Here is a 20,267-nt window from a genome sequence, read left to right as displayed (position 1 = left end):
GAAATTATCTACAAATGTTTCCTGTAATCATCCATTATTACATGGTTTCCATTTACAGTATAGAGTGATTTTTCAATGTATCTCTGACTCTTGTGGGATAAACCCACAGAATTTCAAACTCCCACAGTGGAGGTGTTTCTTCTCAACAGCTCCTAAAACAAGGCTTTCTAAAAAAGAACCAAGCATGTCTCCATGTTTTTTGGATTTTTGCAAACTGGGTGTATGTTTCTCTTTAATAATCATGGAATACTTTGGTAATAAAATAAGATGTGCAGCCCCTGACATTGGATACCTCAAAAAATCACAAACACAAAATTGGAGCAAATTTTGTTGCTTAGCATTTTGATTGCATAATGATAGCTGCATGCCAGTGCCAATGCACAGTGGAGCATTTATATTTTACAGAAATATGAGCTTAAGTTCATGTTTTTGACAGGGGGATGATTTATCTGCTGAAACTCCAAAGTTCAGTCATCCAAAACATTGTCTGCAACCACAAGTTTCTATTTCAGTTAATGCTTTTCTCTCAGAGTAGAAAATAGACTATGCATTTCGCCACCTATTCCCTCTGTGTTCCTCATTGTGAATTCTATTGCTAAAGTAGCTCAAGGCTACTGACACTTGTGTGCCCCCCTCTCCAAGTATACCAGGAGAGAGGTCGGAGAAAACCGCTCGCAACAGAAATATAATCAAAAGATGTACAACAAACGCTTTGCTGTTTGGCAGAGATTCAAACTCTGACCTGCATCCAAAGATGTACAGGTGGTGGAGGCAACGCACATGTGTGTTTACTTATGTGAATGTAAGAGTGAGGAAAAAGAGAGAATGAATATTTTAAAGGTATAGGTACTGCCATAAAAGCCAGAGTTTTGAAAATATCTATCTATCTATCTATCTAGACAATTGTTGCCGATACATTTACTAATCTAAGTTAATTAATGTTAATTCTGTGAAATGAAGGAACATCACTTTATCTTTTTTGATGTTTAAAAAAAAGAGAGGGTTGTGTGTTCCTGATGGTCATGGTAGTTGGAAGTAAACAGTGTTGTCTGAATATCCCAGTTAAACTAGCAACACATTATATCATTATCATTTAAGCCTATCACCTTAAATGCTCTAAATCGAGACCTCCAGGATTCAGGGCTGTAAAGCAAATCGTGCCATCGTGAAGCTAATGGCAGCTCGTTAGCTTAAGTTGCACATTGCTGTCAGCTGTATCATTAAGGGTCAGTCTGATATCAACAGGAAACACTTTAATGTCTACTTTTTGCATACGAAAGCAGAAATTTTATCTGTGGTTTGCACATGCAAACTCTGCAAGTAAAGACGGTACATTACAGTACATCATATCACATCCATACTGGACATATTTAGACACATTTACATCAGAACGCAATAAACACTGGAAGATACATTAAAATGAGCACCAAGTACTCAATGGTAAGGACTGAATCTGATTAAATAAATAGATATAAAGAGCTATGTGCTGAGGAAGTCAGCTCGCTTCATATAGTAGCTGTCCCCACTCGTTATTACCATAACTAGCCAACTACACAGCCAGCTGGTGTCACTCCCAGGATGTCAAAATGAGCCACTAAGGGCCCCCTCCCTTTTGCGTCTCAACCAACTCCAATTTAGACCCATGTGCATCATGATTAGATGTTAAGAGCAACAGATGTAGAATAAAGAGTGTGAAAGTGTGTTTAGAGTGGATGGGAGGGAAGGTGGATGTTTCCAACAAGCACAGGACTTTACAGGAAGTATAAAAGTAACACACATAAAAGGTGCTGATCAGGAGGAGGAGGTGCTGATCACTGGCAATAGATGTGATTTTAGAAAACAAGTGTCACACACACTCTGGCTCAGGTACACTGATGTGTTATATGGGCCACACCTTGTGGCAGTGTCTCAGTATGCTTGTTGATCTTGAAGAAGGCCCAAAGGCCGAAACATCATCAAGATAAAAGAAATGCATATGGAGCCAGAGTGTGTGGCACTTGTTTTCTACAGTTGAGTTATTTTGTCATGTCACTCATCAGTCACATGGCTCTTAAGTCACTCACATGACAGTCGTCAACCATTTTCCTTTTCCTAACCCTAACCAAGTAGTTTTGTTGCCTGATTTTAACCAGTGACCCCTTCTTAATGGATTCACCTAACTTACTTAATAAGGAAAAGTTAGGGTTTGTAGTTTTGTTATGTAAACCAAACCACTACCCCTTCTTAGTGGACTCACATGACTTACTGATGACCCCCTCAGCATCAAGATACAACACAAATGTCTGCTCCTAGGGTCATGTTAATGATGCTGGGGATTTCTTTCCAAGCTTCAAAATATGACGCGTAGGAATGAGATCATCTCAATATGCTGTTATACATGAACAGAATGTTATTATTTTAACATCATTTAGTATTGGCAGCATGGTGGTGCACTGGTTAGCATTGTCACCTTACAGCTAGGGGGTTTGGGATTCATCTGGTGACCTATCCAGGGTGTACCCCACCTCTCACCCAGTGTCAGCTGGGATAGACTCCAGCCCCCCTGCAACCCCCAACAGGATTAGCAGTTCCAGGAAATTAATGAATGGATGATGAATGAATTATTAAGTTATGATAATGATGTAAGAAATGTGAGCTAACTTATTGAATTTTTAGTCATGCTAGCAGTTTGGCTCTAGCATTGGCAATTTTGGGTCAGACTGAAATGTCCCAGCAACTACTGGATGGATTGCCGTGAAATTTTATACAGACATTTATGGGGAACTCTACTGACTTTGTTGATCACCTTCCCTTTCCTTTCTCTCCTCATGTGATCAATATTCTTATCATTTAGTAAAGTATCTTGACAATTATTGGATGAACAGATTACGGTGAAATTTAGCACAAATATTCATGGTGCCCAGAGATGAATCCTAACCTTGGTCCCCTGACTTTTCATTTAATGCCATTATCAGGTCAAAATTTTGGTGCTTACTTTTGGTTATGGCCAAATACCTTCAATATATTTAATATCAGTTGTACTTTTTGTTTTGTGCTAATTAGGAAAGGTGAGCATGCTAGCATACCACGTTAAGATGGTAGTGCCTGCTGAACATCAACATGCTAACATGCCGATGTTAAGATATACATGTTTGTAGGATACTCACACCTTGTCCTTCCCTTACTTTATCTACTCTTATCCTCTCTGTCACCCTCTCTCCCTCCTCTATTCAGATTTGCATAGGAATGTGATGATATAGTAGAGTAATGCCAGGATTCATGGCCCTTTTCTAATGTGCACATTTTGAATCAGTCACTGCTCTCAGTGCTTCCTGAAAACCTTCAAGGAAATGTGTCTTCATCCCAAGTCATGCGTGCACACTTCATACTCACCATAGAGACATTACGCCTCCGCAGACAGGCGTGGGCACGTGTGCATACACATGCACACATATACTGTACACACACGCTAATCAATTCCCTCCAGACAAGATTAACCAATCTATCTTCATTACGCTTCATTAAACAGATAACGTGAAGCACACACTTCATGTGCAGGAGGCTGTATTCTCCTGTGGGCACTGACAAAGATGCATGAAATGTTGCATTGTAATTAATTGTTTCTTTAGACAGTACATCACGTTCTATTCATTCTTCATGATTGAGTTGCTCTCCATACACACCAGGTGAGATTACTGACAGTTAATTGCTGCGCTTAGAAAGAAATCGTCGAGCCTCTTCCTCTCATCTCTCATTTGAATTCTCTTCTCTCTTCTCTCTTCTTTGATCTTTGCAGTCACCTGGTTTTCTCTTTCTGTGTATCCAGCACCAAACCAAAGCAATGAAGAAGAGATTGAGCTTCAATAGAATTTCCATGGCAACTGATTTTCAGCCATACCTCTCCAATCACATTACTCTAGCAGTTTGTCCAGGGAGAGCTGAGTATGATCTGGTTTAGACTTTGATCATGATCCCACTGATCTTTCAATCAATATGAAATGATACTGTATGAGCTGACCTCCATCTCCATCATGCACTTGATTTGGATCATTTGGTTATTTTTTACTTTCTATTTCAAACACTGAGGCCAGACACAGATTTTTCAAATATCTGGCGTTTGAGCTTGAGCAATGTATGAAGTCAGACTGACGTTTCAGGGGTGTTGTTACCTGTTGTTTATGTGAGCTTTATGGCATTAAAAGGTGCAGCATTTATGTGTGTTCGCCAAAGCAGAACAGCTGTTTTTCCGCTAACCTCCCATATCGAAGTCCCTGAAGTTGCCGGTTCATTTCTCGGGTCGAGACGCTTCGGTCTCGTGGAGCCTGCAGCCCCTCACTCGTAACGTGAGCATGAACTTGCCCACAATTGAGACTGCTGACATTTACTGTTGTTATAAACAATGCATTTTCCACACTCACCCCAGAGATCTCCTCTGTGCAATTTATTTCCACCGCCAAGATTTCATCATTCTTTATTTTCTTAGATTAAGGGAAGAATCAGTCGATGTTATTGTAGTTATTACATTTGCTCTGTCCTAGGAGACTCCCTCCCTCATTCAGGGCAGATAATTGCATCTTTCTGAGATATCTGCACTGTTGGCACACTGGCCACAAGCAGATGATTCCTTATTAAGTTACTGCAGTGTCCATTAAGTCCATTGAAATTGGTTGAAATGTAGGTAGAATCGACGTTCAAGTCAAACAAACAAGGTGTAGATCTTTGTGTTGTGTGCAAACAAAGTGTTATCATATGCAGCACACCTCCACCAAATAAATTTAGTAAATAATGATACCACAGAGTCTTCACCACAATGCTACCTTCAAATGTAGTGAGAAGGTGAAGTACAAAAGATATGGCAGCACAAAAAAGACTTTGCCATTTCCTGCTCCTGACCCTCCCACAGATCTTTAATAAGACATAGCAGATCTTTCCTAATGAGACGCCAAGATGCTGTGTTTTTTACATGGCTAATTAGCTGGATTGCTCGTTAAACAATTAGTCAGATATCTGTCTGGTCGTCTCTGTGGTTTTCCTCCAGTCAGTTCCAATGCTTTGTCTGACATTTGCAGATATTGCTCCTCTGTTAATTGAAGCTTTCAGACAAACAACTAATAAAAGTCAGCTTAACAAGTGGTTGAATATTAAATGTGCTTTCAGCTTAAGAGTCAATCGCAGTCATTCAGTCTGTGTTTCCCAGCATGTCCTGACTGTGAATTTGAATTTGCGGACTATGAGTGTTGAAGCATGCTGTAGTTCAAATTGCTCCTTAATTATTTTAGCCCTTAATCAAAAGTAAGTCTCGGTGGACTTAAAGGTGTCAGACACACACACACAAATACACACACAGAAACACTCACACTTGTCTTAAGTTAGAATTTGAGGCCTTTTTATTCAACAACAAAACCAAGCACACTTCACATATCACATGAAGTGTGAATATGCAGAGATCTGTTTATAGAGAGTTGATGAAATGACAGGAACAGGAAATCTTTGCCCAGATATCCACAGATCAGATCCTTTGAAATATTGGGTGTTTCCTCCAGAGGCTCATCGTCGTCATCAGTTCCAAGATCAGGACACTGAAAGTTACCAAACATAATTTTGTTGAATGCCTACCAAGAAAACAAAGTGTCCTATGTCTTAAGCCCAGTTCAGACCAGTGATTCACGATGAGGTGAAACCTTTGGAGAACGTTGCAGAGAACAGTTGCAGTGGTGTGAACTGGCCATCTGAGCTCGATTCAAGCTTGCTGATGGTGTCACCTGCAACTCAGCTGGTCTAATTGCTGGCGGCTGGTTTTAGAACGTAAAGCACATCACCTGTTTCTACAGCCAATCGGCTTGTAGTGAAGTCTGCTGGTCAAGTCAAAATTACCGCAGATAGCAGGTGCTCCGTCCCCCCTAAGCCCTCTGTTTCCATCTTCATATGTGCCGGTGTTAGACAGTGGGTCGCTGTTGCTTGATGTATGTACTTATGCCCCCTCACACACACACATTCTCATTGACTGCTAACTTATATTATTGAGGGGTATTTATTATGAATACAGTCCATCTGATGCTCATTTTATGTTTTTTGACATATCATCACTACTACAAATGCAGCTGTAGCCAGTATCTCACTATCACTATCCTCATTCATATTTTAACAAGCTACAAATTATATTCAGCCTCAAAATAAGCCTGAAAAGCTGCAAATCAGAACAGAAGTACAGAGAGTTGTTGCATAGAGATGATACACCATCTCATCTAGTTGCATTCGTGTGAACCTGCAGGTTTTTAGAACACTGCAGAACAGCACATTGATCATCTCTTCATGAATCTTTGGTCTGATCTGGGCTTTATGTCTTGCCTTCAGGGCCATACAACAAGTGACATTAACTCCTTCATTTTGGACATACGGACACTTTTAAAGATCTATATCTCTTACTAATATATGAACTGTGAAACATGACATTATAACAGTGACATTGTGTTCCATTATGTACCCAACATACAGTATTCTGGATGCAGTATGTCCCCGAATGTTCTCAGTGATTCTTGAATTCTGTCAGTTTGGCCATTTTGCTTGCTCTTTTATAAAGCATCTTAGTGTCCTCTATGCTGATGGTGGCCGTGCCAAGCTGATGTGGGTGGCAAAATAATAGCAGTAGTCTCAGGGGAGGTCATAATAAATTCTTTTTTTTTTTTTATCTGTTATTTCAGTTGTAAAAGCATACAGGTGAAATTAAATCTCAGCTTCTATAGCAGGAGTGGTAGTACATAACAAATATCTGATAAAACATAGAACATCTATCCATACTGTACATGAACATGAACATGCGTCCAAATGAACTCACTTAATGCTAAGTTATGCTAACCGGCTGCTGGCTTTGCTGTCTACCTCTTGACAAGAAAGTAGATATTTCTCAAAATGCTGAACTATTCCTTGAAAAGTTCAAAAGTTTCTTACAATATGTTTCTGTTCAAAATGATGGCCAGTAGATCATGCTGCTGAGGAAGGAGTGGGAAAAGTAAGAGTTGAACTTGAAAGGAAATTCTACTACGGTGGAACAAAGCTCAAACATTAACTTTGTCTTCATCCAACTTCTCCTTTCTCTTGTCTCCCTCTTTGTTCCTCTCCCTCTGGCCTCTCTCCAATCCCTTCTTCACTTCTTACTCTATCTCACTGCAGCAGAGCCGTTGGATGGAGAAGAGTACTTGGATATTATAGGTATCATGCGAAACCAAGCAGGTCGCTATGAATGCAAGGCCAGCAACGACGTCGCTACGCCTGATGTCAAATATGTCAACGTGGTTGTCAGCTGTAAGTAGCCACACACTGCAGCACTCACCATCTTCCAAACTCAACAATGATCAATAATTTCATCATATTTCATAACAGAAATATTACAAGATGATACACTCAACAGATAGAAGTGTAGGCTGTGAAAGTCAAGATTGGAATTAAGCGTAGAGACGTGGAGAATATAGCGTGGCAGAGAGTGGTGGCTTCGTCTTGAAAGTTTTGGAGCACCCTTCAGTCTTTCAAGATGAACCCAGGTAGACAGAGAACGATCTCTCTGTGATTGCAACTTGCATTTCCATGGTGATTCTCACTTACCATCATCATTTAAGAGACACTTAGCATTTCAAAACACGATCACCTAATTACATCTTGTCAGGGGTCCATGTTGGATCTGAAGAGTGTAATGCATATGTTGGCTGTTGAGGATTGATGAACAGCTCATGAGACATCACAAACCAACTTCCCCCCCAGAGGAGTTATAGGATTCTCTTTGATCTGAACAAATCATGTCTGGCTGGTCGCCCAATTTGTACTTTCGCCAAGTATAAGTGCCTGTATGAAATGATAAAGATTTCTATATTAAACTATTTCTTAGTTTTTAATCCTAAATGGAAAATGGGCATTAATCCACATTGGACATCTTTCTGGCCGTTGTGATGTTTGGAGAAATCATTATGTGTGTATGATGAATGTTAATAAACTTGATGAATTTGAAGTTTTAGCACTGATTACTTTTCCCACAGATCAAAGCTCTTTGGGCTTAAAGGGCTTAAGATAGATTGAAATTTTACACGATATAATGTAGCACCTTGACCTTATCCAAGATTTTTGTTTTCAGTTGAGATTCAATACAGAACATATGTCTTATAGGAAACAGTTTTCCTATTGTTCCAGTAACCCTTTTTAGTCATACTTTGTTGAATGACATTAAAGATCTAGCGTGTTGGATTTGCAAATGTAGCATCTTGACCTCATCCATTTCTCTTTTTTCAGTGAGATTCAATACAAAGTATATGTCATTATATAAAAGGGCTTGCCTTTTGTTCCAATAACCCTATGTAGACCTCTTTGGCCAACTTACATCGTAGATCTAGTGTGTAGCATTTAGTGGCATCTAGCGGTGAGGTTGCAGAACTGAAACTTCCCCCATGTCCTAAGCATGTAGGACTATGTAGGAGCATGTAGGGTGGCTGGTGTGAAAATGTGAATGGCACTATCTAGAGCCAGTGTTTGGTTTGCCAGTTCTGGGCTACTGTAGAAACACCATGGGGGGGACTCTGTGGAAGAGGACCCACTCTGTATGTAGACAGAAACAGCTCATTCTAAGGAATCAGGAACACAATTCTTATTTTCATGTGATTATAATCTACTGAAAACATAGTTATGAATATGATATACCATTTCTGTCAGTGTACAGTATGCCCCTAAATCCTACATGCTGGACCTTTAACTCATTTTTTTTTTAGGAAAGGGAAAACAGAGCATTTAAAAGAAAGACATTCATAAACTAAAAGATAAAAATTTGAAGTTTTAGCACTGATTACATTTTTAAGTCTGGCCCCAAATAATATGTCTGACTTTAGTTCTTGGGGCTTAAAGACATTCGGATAGATTGAAATTTTACACAACAAAATGAAGCAACTTGACCTTATCCAAGATTTTTTTTCAGTGAGATTCAATACAGAGCATATGTCATTATATGAAATGGCTCACCTTTTGTTCCAGTGACCCTATTTAGACATACTTGGCCAAATGACATGAAAGATGTAGTGTGTAAGATTAAGTGGCATCTGGTGGTGAGGTTGCAGAACTGCAACTTCCTCTATATGCTTAGCATGTAGGACAAGTAAAGCAGTCAACGTGAAAATGCAGATGGCTCTATCTTGAGCCAGTGTTTGGCTTGCCTGCTCTGGTCTACTGTAGAAACACCATGGCACAAATAAACAAATGAAGACATAGTTATGAAGATTATATACCATTTCTGCTGATTTTGCCCCTAAATCCTACACACTGGACCATTGATTCAATTTTTAGGAAAAGGACTTCTGAGCATTTCAAAGACAAATTGAAAGAAGACACAAATGCCACGTGAAATAATTTTATTAGGGAGGATCATAACACTTCAGCATGAGAATTGGTTTGGTTAATGGTTTTAAGATGTAACTTATGTCAACATTGTGTGACTCTGCAGACCCTCCGACAATAAAGAAAACCCAGAGCTCAGAGACTCAAGTGGGCCGCATAGCAACACTGCAGTGTGACGCCACCGCCGTGCCTACGCCAGAGTTTGAATGGTACAGAGACGAAAAAAGGTAAAACCTGACACATATTTGCACTCCCAGCATCCATGTCACAAATACACAGGTGTACAGAGGTGTGTACATGATGATGAGGTGACAAAACCCAGTGTCTTAATTCTGATTGAAGAACGTGAAAAACAGATAGAAACACTGGGCAGTCACCAGGTGGATCATCGCTTAGACACTGATTCAACCTCGTTCTGTGTATTTTTCTTTGCTTTATCCCAGTCAAGGACTAAGAGAGTGTGTTCAAATGCATACACCACAACAAGTCAACAAGCCATTAAGTAGAGCACAAGCCATTAGCCTCCTCCATCACAGACAACCATATCAACTGTAAGACTGATCCACCAAAGCTGCTGGCACCCCTCATGGTCTGCAGCTCCTTTATTACTGGAATTACCTCCTGTAACTTTTCCAGGATGGAAAAACGTCTCTCTCTTACATGTCCGATTACTGGAAACAACAAAGTCTTTATGATAAGCCTTCACTACAAGAGCTTTACTGTATATATGAGTTGCAATGGTTTGGGAAAAATTGTGTCATGAGTTCAGTACCAGAACTTAGTACTTACTTTAAGGTTTATTTTGGTGGATTCTGTATTGAAACATGCTGATTTGTGATCAGTGCTATAGAGTCCTGCTGGTGCATGTGATGATAGGTTGCAGAAATAACCCTAAAGAGACAGTCCATCCTAAATCAAAATGACATGTTTCCTCTTACCTGTAGTGCTATTTATCAGTCCGAGTTGTTTGGGTGTGAATTGTCAAGTGTTGGAGATGTCAGCATTAGAGATGTCTGCCTCCTCTTGACTATCATGGAAATAGATGGGTCTTGGCTTGTGGTGCATAAAGAACCAAAAAAGTACATTTGAAATGTTCAGCAGCAATGTCTCTTTCCAGCAGTCATGACCTGGTTACTCAAGATATTCCACAGACTTTGTTGTGAGCAGTTTCATGTAGGAATTACTTTCTTACTACCAAACTACACCCACCACACAGAAGGAAGGGTGCATCTACTGCTAGCTCACCCCTATCACTAAGTTAGCTAACATTACAGCTCAGCTGAGAAGGACACCATTAATGTTTACATCTTGCGCTGTCGCAAGCACAGGCCTCTTGTCCATGAGTAGATGCATGCTTCCTCCTGTGCAGGAAACACACAGCGAGTGTAGTTGAGAAGACAGAAAATAGTTCTTGAATGAAACTGCTCACATCTTGAGTAACCACGTCATGATCTCTGGAAGGGAACGCTGCTGTTGAGTTTTTCAAATGTATTCTTTTGGCACTTTGAGCACCACATGTAGAGCGCCATCTAGTCCCGTCATACTGGAGAGAAGGCAGACATCTCTACGACTGATATCTCCAACACTCCGCAACTCACACTAAAACAATCTAGATTCACGAATAGCACCACAGGTAAGAGGAAAATATGTATTTTTGATTTGGGGATGAACTGCCCCTTGGAATAGTCTTGACCTGACTTACCTGGAGGCAAGGAACAAACTTTGTTTATGTTGCAGCCATTAAAATAATGAGGCAAAACAATGATTTACATTGAATTTACTTAGGCATGAAAATGACAGCTGTAAACACTGTTTGCTGTTATGAGCACAATTAATGAGCAATTAATGAACACCATTGCTTTCTAAATTAAAATCATATTGAACACTGTTCCTTATGCTAATATTTGGTGAATATTACACCGAACAAGCACGCATCTCTGTGCTGTCTTCAAACAACAGGACTACTCTGAGGTCCAGTCTGTGATCTGGGTCAGAAACTTTCCACATGCTCTCTCCAGAGTAGTTTCCTCCTCATCTCCCAAATGTGGCAGCAGCTTCATCACTTTGTTCTCTGTGCCAGGCGTGCTCCGTATCATTTTGCTCAGTGGCTATAATGGAGCTCTTTGATCCCTTTGTCAAATCTGCCCTCACAGTGGTCCCATTGTCACATCCCAATGTTAATTTGATGACATCATCTGTGTAGTTTGATAATGACTAATCACCCACTTAATCACTCAGTAGGCTGGTACTCCGCTGTTAATTGATCATAACTGCACGAGACAGCAGTGGATTCTTCTCTGATTTTCTTTTGAGGGAGAACAGACTGGGTGTCCTCCTGGATGCAATTTATATACTGTAGTCAGTGAAAATCTCAATAACCCCTTTTCTCATAACACAAGTAATTCCACCGAAATGGAAATCAGCTTCCAGGCACTATACTGTCTCCTGTGAAATCACAATTTGTGTGACCAGACACAGATGTTCATTCGAAAACGATCAATTTAAGTGTCATGCATGTATCTGGGAGACACTTGAAGAGGACCGAAGTGTAATGACATTCAAAGGCAGTGACGACCCAGTCACTCCATTTCAAGACTTATCATTTAATAACCTGAGAGAAATCCGCCCTCTGCAGCAAACTCGCCACCTGAGTCAGAGACTTGAGACTTGAACAGAGGAACGGCTAATGATTAAAAAAAGGAAAAAAAAAAAAAAAAACTGCACATACAGAGCGTCGTGATCTGCAGTTTCACTCCCACCCAAACTTCAGCAGTAAAAGTTCACCCAAGATTGGGAGGAAAATATTGGAGGAGTGTCACAAGTGTTATCACAGATATGGTCTCTAAAGTAATAGGCCTATCACGCCAGTGCTCGAAAAAGAAAGATTTATGGTCGTTGAAATATTTTTGCATTATCTGTTGTTTCCAACCGCCATCTATCTCAGTTGTTTTGTCCCCTGGAGGATTTTGGCTGTGTGCCTATTCTTTGCCCCCTTCTCCCTATGCGCCAGTAGAAAGTGTTATTGCACTTTCTCCTTGGATGATGATGATGTTAATGCACCATAATAATATCATTTATCCCTGCTTGGCTAGTTAATTTCTTAGTCCCCTCCCCAAGAATCAAAGCAAGTGCTCTGTAGCCTGTTGTGTCTTATTTACCTGATTATCAAGGTCTGGCTCCTGCGATTGTTCCCGTCTAATCAGTTTAACCTCATTGACACACAGGTTATCAGTGGACACCTTGAAATCTGCATGTTAGTTACGCAGTTTGCAGTAACAGAGCCAGATTTATCACATAAAATTTGTACTATTTTTTAAGCAATAGGGGTTCTTTGTTTCAGACAGCGATGGACAGCAGCAGTATTTTTATCTGCAGCTGGCAAATATTGATTTTGCCTGCTGAAATGACAACTCTGCCTGCAGATTTTTACCAGCTGTAACTAGTTAGATAACATTAGCTGCATAATTTGGTTGAAAGCAAAGTCTGCGGCTGACTTTTCTAAAACAAGAACCCTGTAAAGTGGGTGTTAATTATGCACTTGATGGCTATTTTTTTCATTCGAAACAAGCCATTTTCCATGTTGGTGATAAAGGAGTTAATTAAATCCCTTCTCAGCTGGAACAGAATAACCAGAGCTTTGCACTCTTACTGGTCACACCTGCACTAGCAACTGACAAATTTGCGTCCCCCACCGTTTTGGTCCTATTAGTTAAAGCACTTGAAACGTGAGAAGACGGGGAAATAAATTAGAACGGATGGATTTGAATTGTCACCTCTCATTATTTAAGCCTCAGACACAACACTTTGATCATTTATACATTTTCTGATTAGCACTGATTCTTTGTTTCTTTAATCCCTTCTTTTAATGGTGTTTTGACAAACTAAAGTGTCATGTTTCATGTTTTAATCACTGATACCCTTCAGATGCAGGATTTATCTTTGCAAAGTCTCACTGTATTTGACATTAATTTATTGTTTTCCTTAATCCCCTGCTATATTTTTTAATATCTTTTGTTTTTGATTTGTTGATGTGGGGAGTGAAGTTAGCATTAAAACTATTCCGATACCCCAAGCACACTATGTTAATGTTTTATTAAAACTGCGACAACTCAGGAAATCTTTGCCTCTTGGTCCAGACCTGTTCAGTTTGGCAACTTCCAACTTTTCATTTCCTCTCGGTGGGTTATGTTACCCCAAACAAATCACACAGCAGCTCTCTTGGAATAGCATTGAGGCCCACATTTTTTTGCTCCAGTTATCTAGTGCCAAATTTGAAAAGCATCACTCTCACCTGCCCAAACAAACCAAACTGAAGGAGTAAACACTTCAGAGTTCGAACAAACTGTTTGGCACAAGCTGGTGTACACACACTGGCCTGCAGAGCTCGCTCCTCTCTCCTCCACTGACTGGAGAGGCTTAACTCACCTAACCTTGTGCATTGCATATCCTCACTCTGTCAGTCTTAATATCCACAAACCCACATGGAAGCACGGAGCACATCCTCTAAAACATAAATAAATCATTGCTTCACCACATCTGTGACTTCACCAGGATCTCAGAGTCTCCATTAGCCTCTGTAGAGACCGATACATCATGATCCAAGAGCAGCTGGCCAGAAGTTCATAACTGAAAAATATTACTACCTGGCTGTCATGACCCTCCCTGCTCCTTTTGGCTCTTCTCACTGGCCGTCCATGATAGAATCTGGATGAGACTGTAAATTGCCTGCCCCTTTAGCCTGACTGATTCAGTAAGAATTACAAATCTGACGGTGCGCAGAGGAAATATTGTGCAATTTTACACACTTTCTCTTGTTAACCTCATAATTCATAAGAGTACCTGGTATTGAGTTTGCAGAGTCAATCATTGTCGATCTACTAAGGCATCTTTTACAGTAGGTTGCTCCTGCTCTTTGTGCAATAAATCACGTCTCCCATGTTTATTACATGACAAAATCTGACGTGAGCTGTTAGCTAACTTGATAGACAGATATGTTTGTTGTTTTGTCAGCTGATACATGGCTGTCACAGGCACTGAGCCGTTTTCAATCATCTCTGGGTTACAAGTCTCAGCAGGACTCTCCACTTGATTTCATTTATCATCGGCCTTGAATCATAACAGGCCTGTCACTTTCTCTGGCAGTGATAACCTACTTTAGATGCTCCCACACGCTACAGAATCAAATCCGTCCATCTGATGATTTGCTCTGGTCTTTCATCTCTGCCGGCCTGCGACCGCAGCCCTGCGTGCACGCACTGCATGCCCCCCGCCAAATAGAGGGGTCAAATCATTTCAATCTAGGGTTTAATGTAACGGAGAGGCTCTGTGCATCAAGTCGGGATCACTGGAGATATCCTCTGGAGCACTGCTGCCCTCTGCCTGCAAGAAAGGACAAGTAGGATGCAGATATGGTGAGAACACTTGAAAAACGTCCCTCCAAAAAAAAAAAAAAAAAGGTAGACGTGCACGATTTCTGCCAACTTCTCTGATAATGTATTCCAGTCCATTATGCCAGATGAAGGGAGCTGGCAGAGACACAGGCATATTTGAGGATGAACTTGAAATCAGAAGTGAGTGAAGTTGCCGGCTGCAGATCTGCTCGTGCCAAACGCGTTAAAAGTTAAAATGGGCAGCAGAAATGTCGAGCTTGATAAATGCTAATAGAAAAGGAGACACACTTTGGGGGCCGGAGATCCAGTTTGCTGTTTTTAATGCTCCAGTTTTCTGTGGCTTGGTATTTAAACTCCAAGCATGTGTGAAAAAAATTAAATAAAGGTCCAACGTGAAACCTCCAGTGTGAAAACAAAAGAGAGTTCTATCTCTTTTGACCTGTTTAGGTCAGTTTATCCCCCTGCTACTGCATTACAATCATGCCCTGTAATCTATAGTAAAAAAAGCTGTTTGCTTTCAGCTCCCTGTAGTGCTGTGTATTATCTGGGTCTCTAAGCATGCTCTCTGGGCAGGCAGGCCTTTTTAATAGTGCAGTCACCTCTCATGAAGACACACTGGAGAATATATCTGCTGCTGGCCTTATCGTGGGACGGGGGTTTGCTTTTAGATGAAGTGGGGACACTGCTGGTGCACTTGCCCTCCCTTAGCTCTTGCTCTCTGCCTTTCAGATACACACACACACACACACACACACACACACACACACAGCCACCATTCCCAAGGTGTCCCTATGGGAAGGACCTCAGCACTTTATCAAGTCCCCAGTGAGCCCCAAATTATGCTGTGCCATGATGTGCGTTTTTCCTTTTTATGTTAATACTTTCTATCAGCCAAGTGTGTGTCAGCACAAACTTCCCTCTCCCCCCCGCTCCAATTCCGATTACCACATAACCCAGACTTAAGCAGGATTAAGTTGAAGCGCCTTAAATGAACTTCACCTCATTCATGATACGAAAGGGCTCAATCAGCCAAGAATAAGCAGAATCCATTATGCAGGCTGTGTTATTAAAAGAGTTTTATTTGGTTGTGATGATGTAAGGAACAGTTCATCAGCGAGGTACACAGCCTGAGTCAGCGTATTGTATTGATTAATTTGTGCTGAAAGGGGTTCAAGGTTGACATAATTGATTGGCAGAAGTTTGGTGGTCATTAAGACTCCCAGAAGTGCAGGGAAGGACTTCAGCAGAATACTAATCTTCCATCTGAAAATGGGATGATGACAACCAAAGAAATGAAAGAGAACAATGACGAACAAACACCACATAGAAATCATCCATCCAGACATTTCTTAGGCAGTGTTTTCCTCACATTCACAAACCTCAATGAAATAAATAAATGAATAAATACAAACTTCTTTGCTCACCACATGATTCAAAGGTCAAGGATTGCTGTCTGGTAAACACAATGTCAGACTGTTAATGAAAGAGATTTGTTCCAAAATGAGAGAGGCTGATCTTCCCTCACAACAATCACAACGCCTACACCCAGAGAGTTCACTGACATGACACTGACGCCTGCTACTTCGAAGTGATTTCCAGCATGAAAGTATGGAATATGAATAATGCTGTTAGCTGTGTGAAGACCTTTACACACACAGTACATAAAATCATGTCTTTTGCAATTATTGAGATTTGCTGTTTGAGGTCTGTTTATTTGTGTGTAAGGCAAGACAAGTTTATTTTTAAGGCTGCAGAGTAAAGCCAAGTGATATCTGAATCACAGAAGCTGCAATTTTTTCATAAAGGTAAAATGTGTCACAACATACTGTGATAAATAAAGCATTGATATGCTTTGGATCCTGGCCTACAGATTATATTCCTGAAGTAAGGGAAGTAACTGTAAAACTTCAATTAAAAGCTTTGTCCCATTTAAACGCCTAGTCCTTTTTACTAGCCTGGTGTGGCTACACTGGCAAATAAAGGCCTGTCACAGTTAGAGGCCTGGTCTGGTTGCAAAGCAGCTCATTTTTGTGGAAGTTCTTTGGATGTGTAAAACTGGATTGGTGACTACCCACTTGAGCTAATGTTAGTTAGCTGTTTAGATCATACAACTTTAAATGTTTTGTAAAAATGGAAATGCTACACATTATTAGCTCGGTTCATTTTACCGAAACCATGAGCACCAGAGATGACCGTAATTCATTCAGATTTACCGGTATGACAGAAAAACAAGTGGTGACTCTGTTCCTCTGAAGCTGTCATAAAGTCAGAAAAGTCAGAATAAGTGTCCATTCCTCAGTTACCCTGTAAGTTATTCATATTTCTTAAGTCCCAAAGAGTCCACCGATCAACAGAATCAAAAGTGTTTTTCGCAGTGTTGTGTTGGTAAGCCGGGAGCTGTAAAACAAGTGCCATAACATAACACATAATTGATATGTTATTGGAAGCCTGATTTTTATACAAGTAATATTTATACTGGTCCAAATTAACAATTTTATCGTATTTCCCAACTTTGCTGAGCAACAGTTTTGTGTAAAAGTAATTAAAGGCCTGTCTTGAATATAAGCCTGTTGAGTTATTTAAGCATGTAATAGCCTGGGCTACTAATTAAAGTTTGACAATATACAAAATTACTGTTTCAACTAAAATCTCAACTCATATCACAATCACAATGTCTGTCCAAATTAGTGTGATATATATTTTTTATGTGTATTGTTCAGTCATGTGTATTTATAGAGCACATTTTGGCAAATAGGCACTTCAGAGTGTCTTACATAAAACATTTAAAGGACCACAACAAAGTGAAAAAACACATTAAAGGACATTAAACACGATGCTATTAAAGAGCTGCGGAATAGAAAATAAAAACAAGGTAAAATATAAGACAGGTATAAAATACAAGAATAAAAGTTACAGTGCAGTGTAAGATATTAATATTTGATTTGATTAAAGGCAGCAACAAACAGAAAAATAACTGAGAGTTGCAGCAGACCTGCAGTTCTCTAAGAGTTTGTTCCAGATACGTGGTGCATTAAAACTAAACGCTGCTTCGTCATGTTTAGTCTTGACTCTGGGGACATGAAACAGACCTGTCCCAGATGACCTGAGAAGTCTGGATGGTTTATAGTGTAGTGGCAGATATGTATTTGGGACCTGTAATATTCAGTATAAACCAAGAGTACTTTTTTTTTTTTTTTTTTTTTTTTATAATTGATCCTCCTGACAGACAGGCGATATGTAAATTTGGCTGCTTTCAAATGTCACCTTCACAGCTTTCAGTATGTAGTGGTTTTGCATAAATTGCCACATTAAATATAAGTTAAATGGAACGTAATTTGTACAAAGTAAAATACAGCAGAAATGTAAAATGTCGACAAAATGAATGCATCATTAAGTCATTTTGTGAAGAGACTAAAATAAAACCTATTTAATATGACTTTACATAGTAGAGGCAGCAGTACTGTGTCTCTGGGATGTCTCACCAGTCAGAAAACAGCTGTTTCCTGTCAGCCATGTTGTGAAAAGTGCCATGTTGGTGTAAGGTTGACAATCTGTTTAATCTATTTAAATCTGTTTTTATGCCACAAGTATGACACTTTTTTTCCAAAAAAAGAAAAGTCTCTTTTAGTACAAAATCAGCATACGTTGTTGGTTAATTAAGTTCTAATGAAGTCTCCTGTCTCCTTTACCTGCACAGTCACTGCAGACACTATTATTTTACCCAAAATGTCACTAACTCCCCAAAGTCCTTGGATTTTCATTACTTTGCAATTTACTTTAAATGGCACCCCTTTGGTCTGTCTCTCCTCTCCAGGCTGTCCAATGCCCAGGGCATCAATATCCAGATTCTTGGCACTACAACTACTCTTGTGATTGCCAACGTCACCGAAGAGGATTATGGGAACTATACCTGTGTGGCCTCGAACCGACTGGGTGTCCAGAATGCCAGTCTTTTCCTCTATAGTGAGTATAGACATTGCTGCCATTTGAGTCACAGTTTGAATCCAAAATAGGAGATTCCTGTTTTCATAAATAAATCAGCATGACACATTCCCCTTGATGCCTCTAAGGATTTTATACTTCATAACACAGTATTGAGTGTCAGGTATCAAAGCAAGGTTATAGTTTCACTTCTACAGCAAACGATGATTGAAATCATTGAGAGTTTCAAGGTGAGACTGAATGACTTTGAGGTATTAATTCCATTAACCTACTTCCTCACTGAATCATTGAAAACCAGCAGGGAGGAAACTCGCTGTAGTCATGTGTGCTGTGAACAATTGGAAGCTATAACCAGAACTGAAACTTGCCGTGTAGAATTTTCAGTCATTTGGCGAACAATGTATTCAACTCTGCGTGAGAGTAATTTAACTGAACCCTCATGGGAATCCAGGAATATGGCTGGAGAGGGAAGGTGACATCTGGTATATGGGTGATGGGAGTAACACTTTGCTTGAAGGTGTCTACATAAGGGTGACATGACACTGTCATAATTATGACATGACAGTGTCATGAACTTGTCATAAACATTATGTACATGTCATTAACGCTTATGACTGCTGTCATTAGGTGTCATTCGGTTTTTGTAATGACAGCTTGACATTAATCAAAGTGACATTACCAGAAGCTGTCCTTGTTATGACAACTTGACATTAAATTTGTTTGGGATGTCCTTATAATTACAACTTGACATTAACCAGGATGACATAACCAGAAGTTGTCCTTGTTAACTCAACTTGACATTAAATTTGTTTGGGATGTCCTTATTATGACAACTTGACATTGACCAGGATGACATTACCAGAAGATGTCTTTGTATCAATCATTATGTCAACTGTCATAAACATAGATGTGCATTTCTTGTTAATGTCAAGTTGTTATGACAAAGACATCTTCTGGTAATGCCATCCTGGTTAATGTCAAGTTGACATAATCAGGACATCCCAAAGAAATTTAATGTCAACTTGCAACGACAAAGACTGGTAATATCACTTTGATTAATGTCAAGTTGTCATAATCAAGACAACCCAAACAATGTCAACTTGTCATTACAAAAACCGAATGACACTTCATGACAGCAGTCATAAACGTTTATGACATGTACATAATGTTTATGACAGGTTCATGACTGTGCCATGTCATAGTTATGACAGTGTCATGTCACTCTTATCTAGATACCTTCAAGTAAAGTGTTATCGAAAAAGGACTACAACCTGGTTTATGTATATATTCCGTAATAGCTAATATATTAAATACAGTCAAATCAGTATTGCAATCAGAGTTGGGTATAACGCGTTACAAAGTAACGCGTTAGAGTACTTTGATTACTTTTTGCAGTAACGAGTAACCTAACACGTTAGTTTGCTGTTTGAGTAATCAAATACTTAAGTACATTTTCAAACAAGACATCAGTGACTTCCGTTACTTTTAGAACGCTGGTCCTTCAGCTCTGAAACAGCAACGGCTGTGGTTTGGTTCTAATAACGAAGATAACGTTAAACCTATCAGTCTGAAAGAAGCCACGGAGCT

At 39.8% G+C, this 20,267-nt stretch overlaps 1 protein-coding gene across 4 annotated transcripts in view; it reads left to right on the top strand.

Annotated features, from left to right (window-relative positions):
• Nucleotides 1–20,267, top strand: part of LOC125888332 (limbic system associated membrane protein) — a 639,477-nt gene that overhangs the window by 613,453 nt on the left and 5,757 nt on the right. For all 4 annotated transcript variants that reach the window (XM_049575617.1, XM_049575618.1, XM_049575619.1 and 1 more), the window contains 3 exons: nt 7,150–7,281; nt 9,455–9,575; nt 18,553–18,701. In XM_049575617.1, the coding sequence (XP_049431574.1) occupies nt 7,150–7,281; nt 9,455–9,575; nt 18,553–18,701 (402 nt within the window). The remainder of the gene's footprint in view (nt 1–7,149; nt 7,282–9,454; nt 9,576–18,552; nt 18,702–20,267) is intronic.

This window comes from Epinephelus fuscoguttatus, linkage group LG5 (genome assembly GCF_011397635.1).
Source record: "Epinephelus fuscoguttatus linkage group LG5, E.fuscoguttatus.final_Chr_v1".
Taxonomy (NCBI): domain Eukaryota; kingdom Metazoa; phylum Chordata; class Actinopteri; order Perciformes; family Serranidae; genus Epinephelus; species Epinephelus fuscoguttatus.
This window is presented reverse-complemented; position numbering and strand designations above follow the sequence as displayed.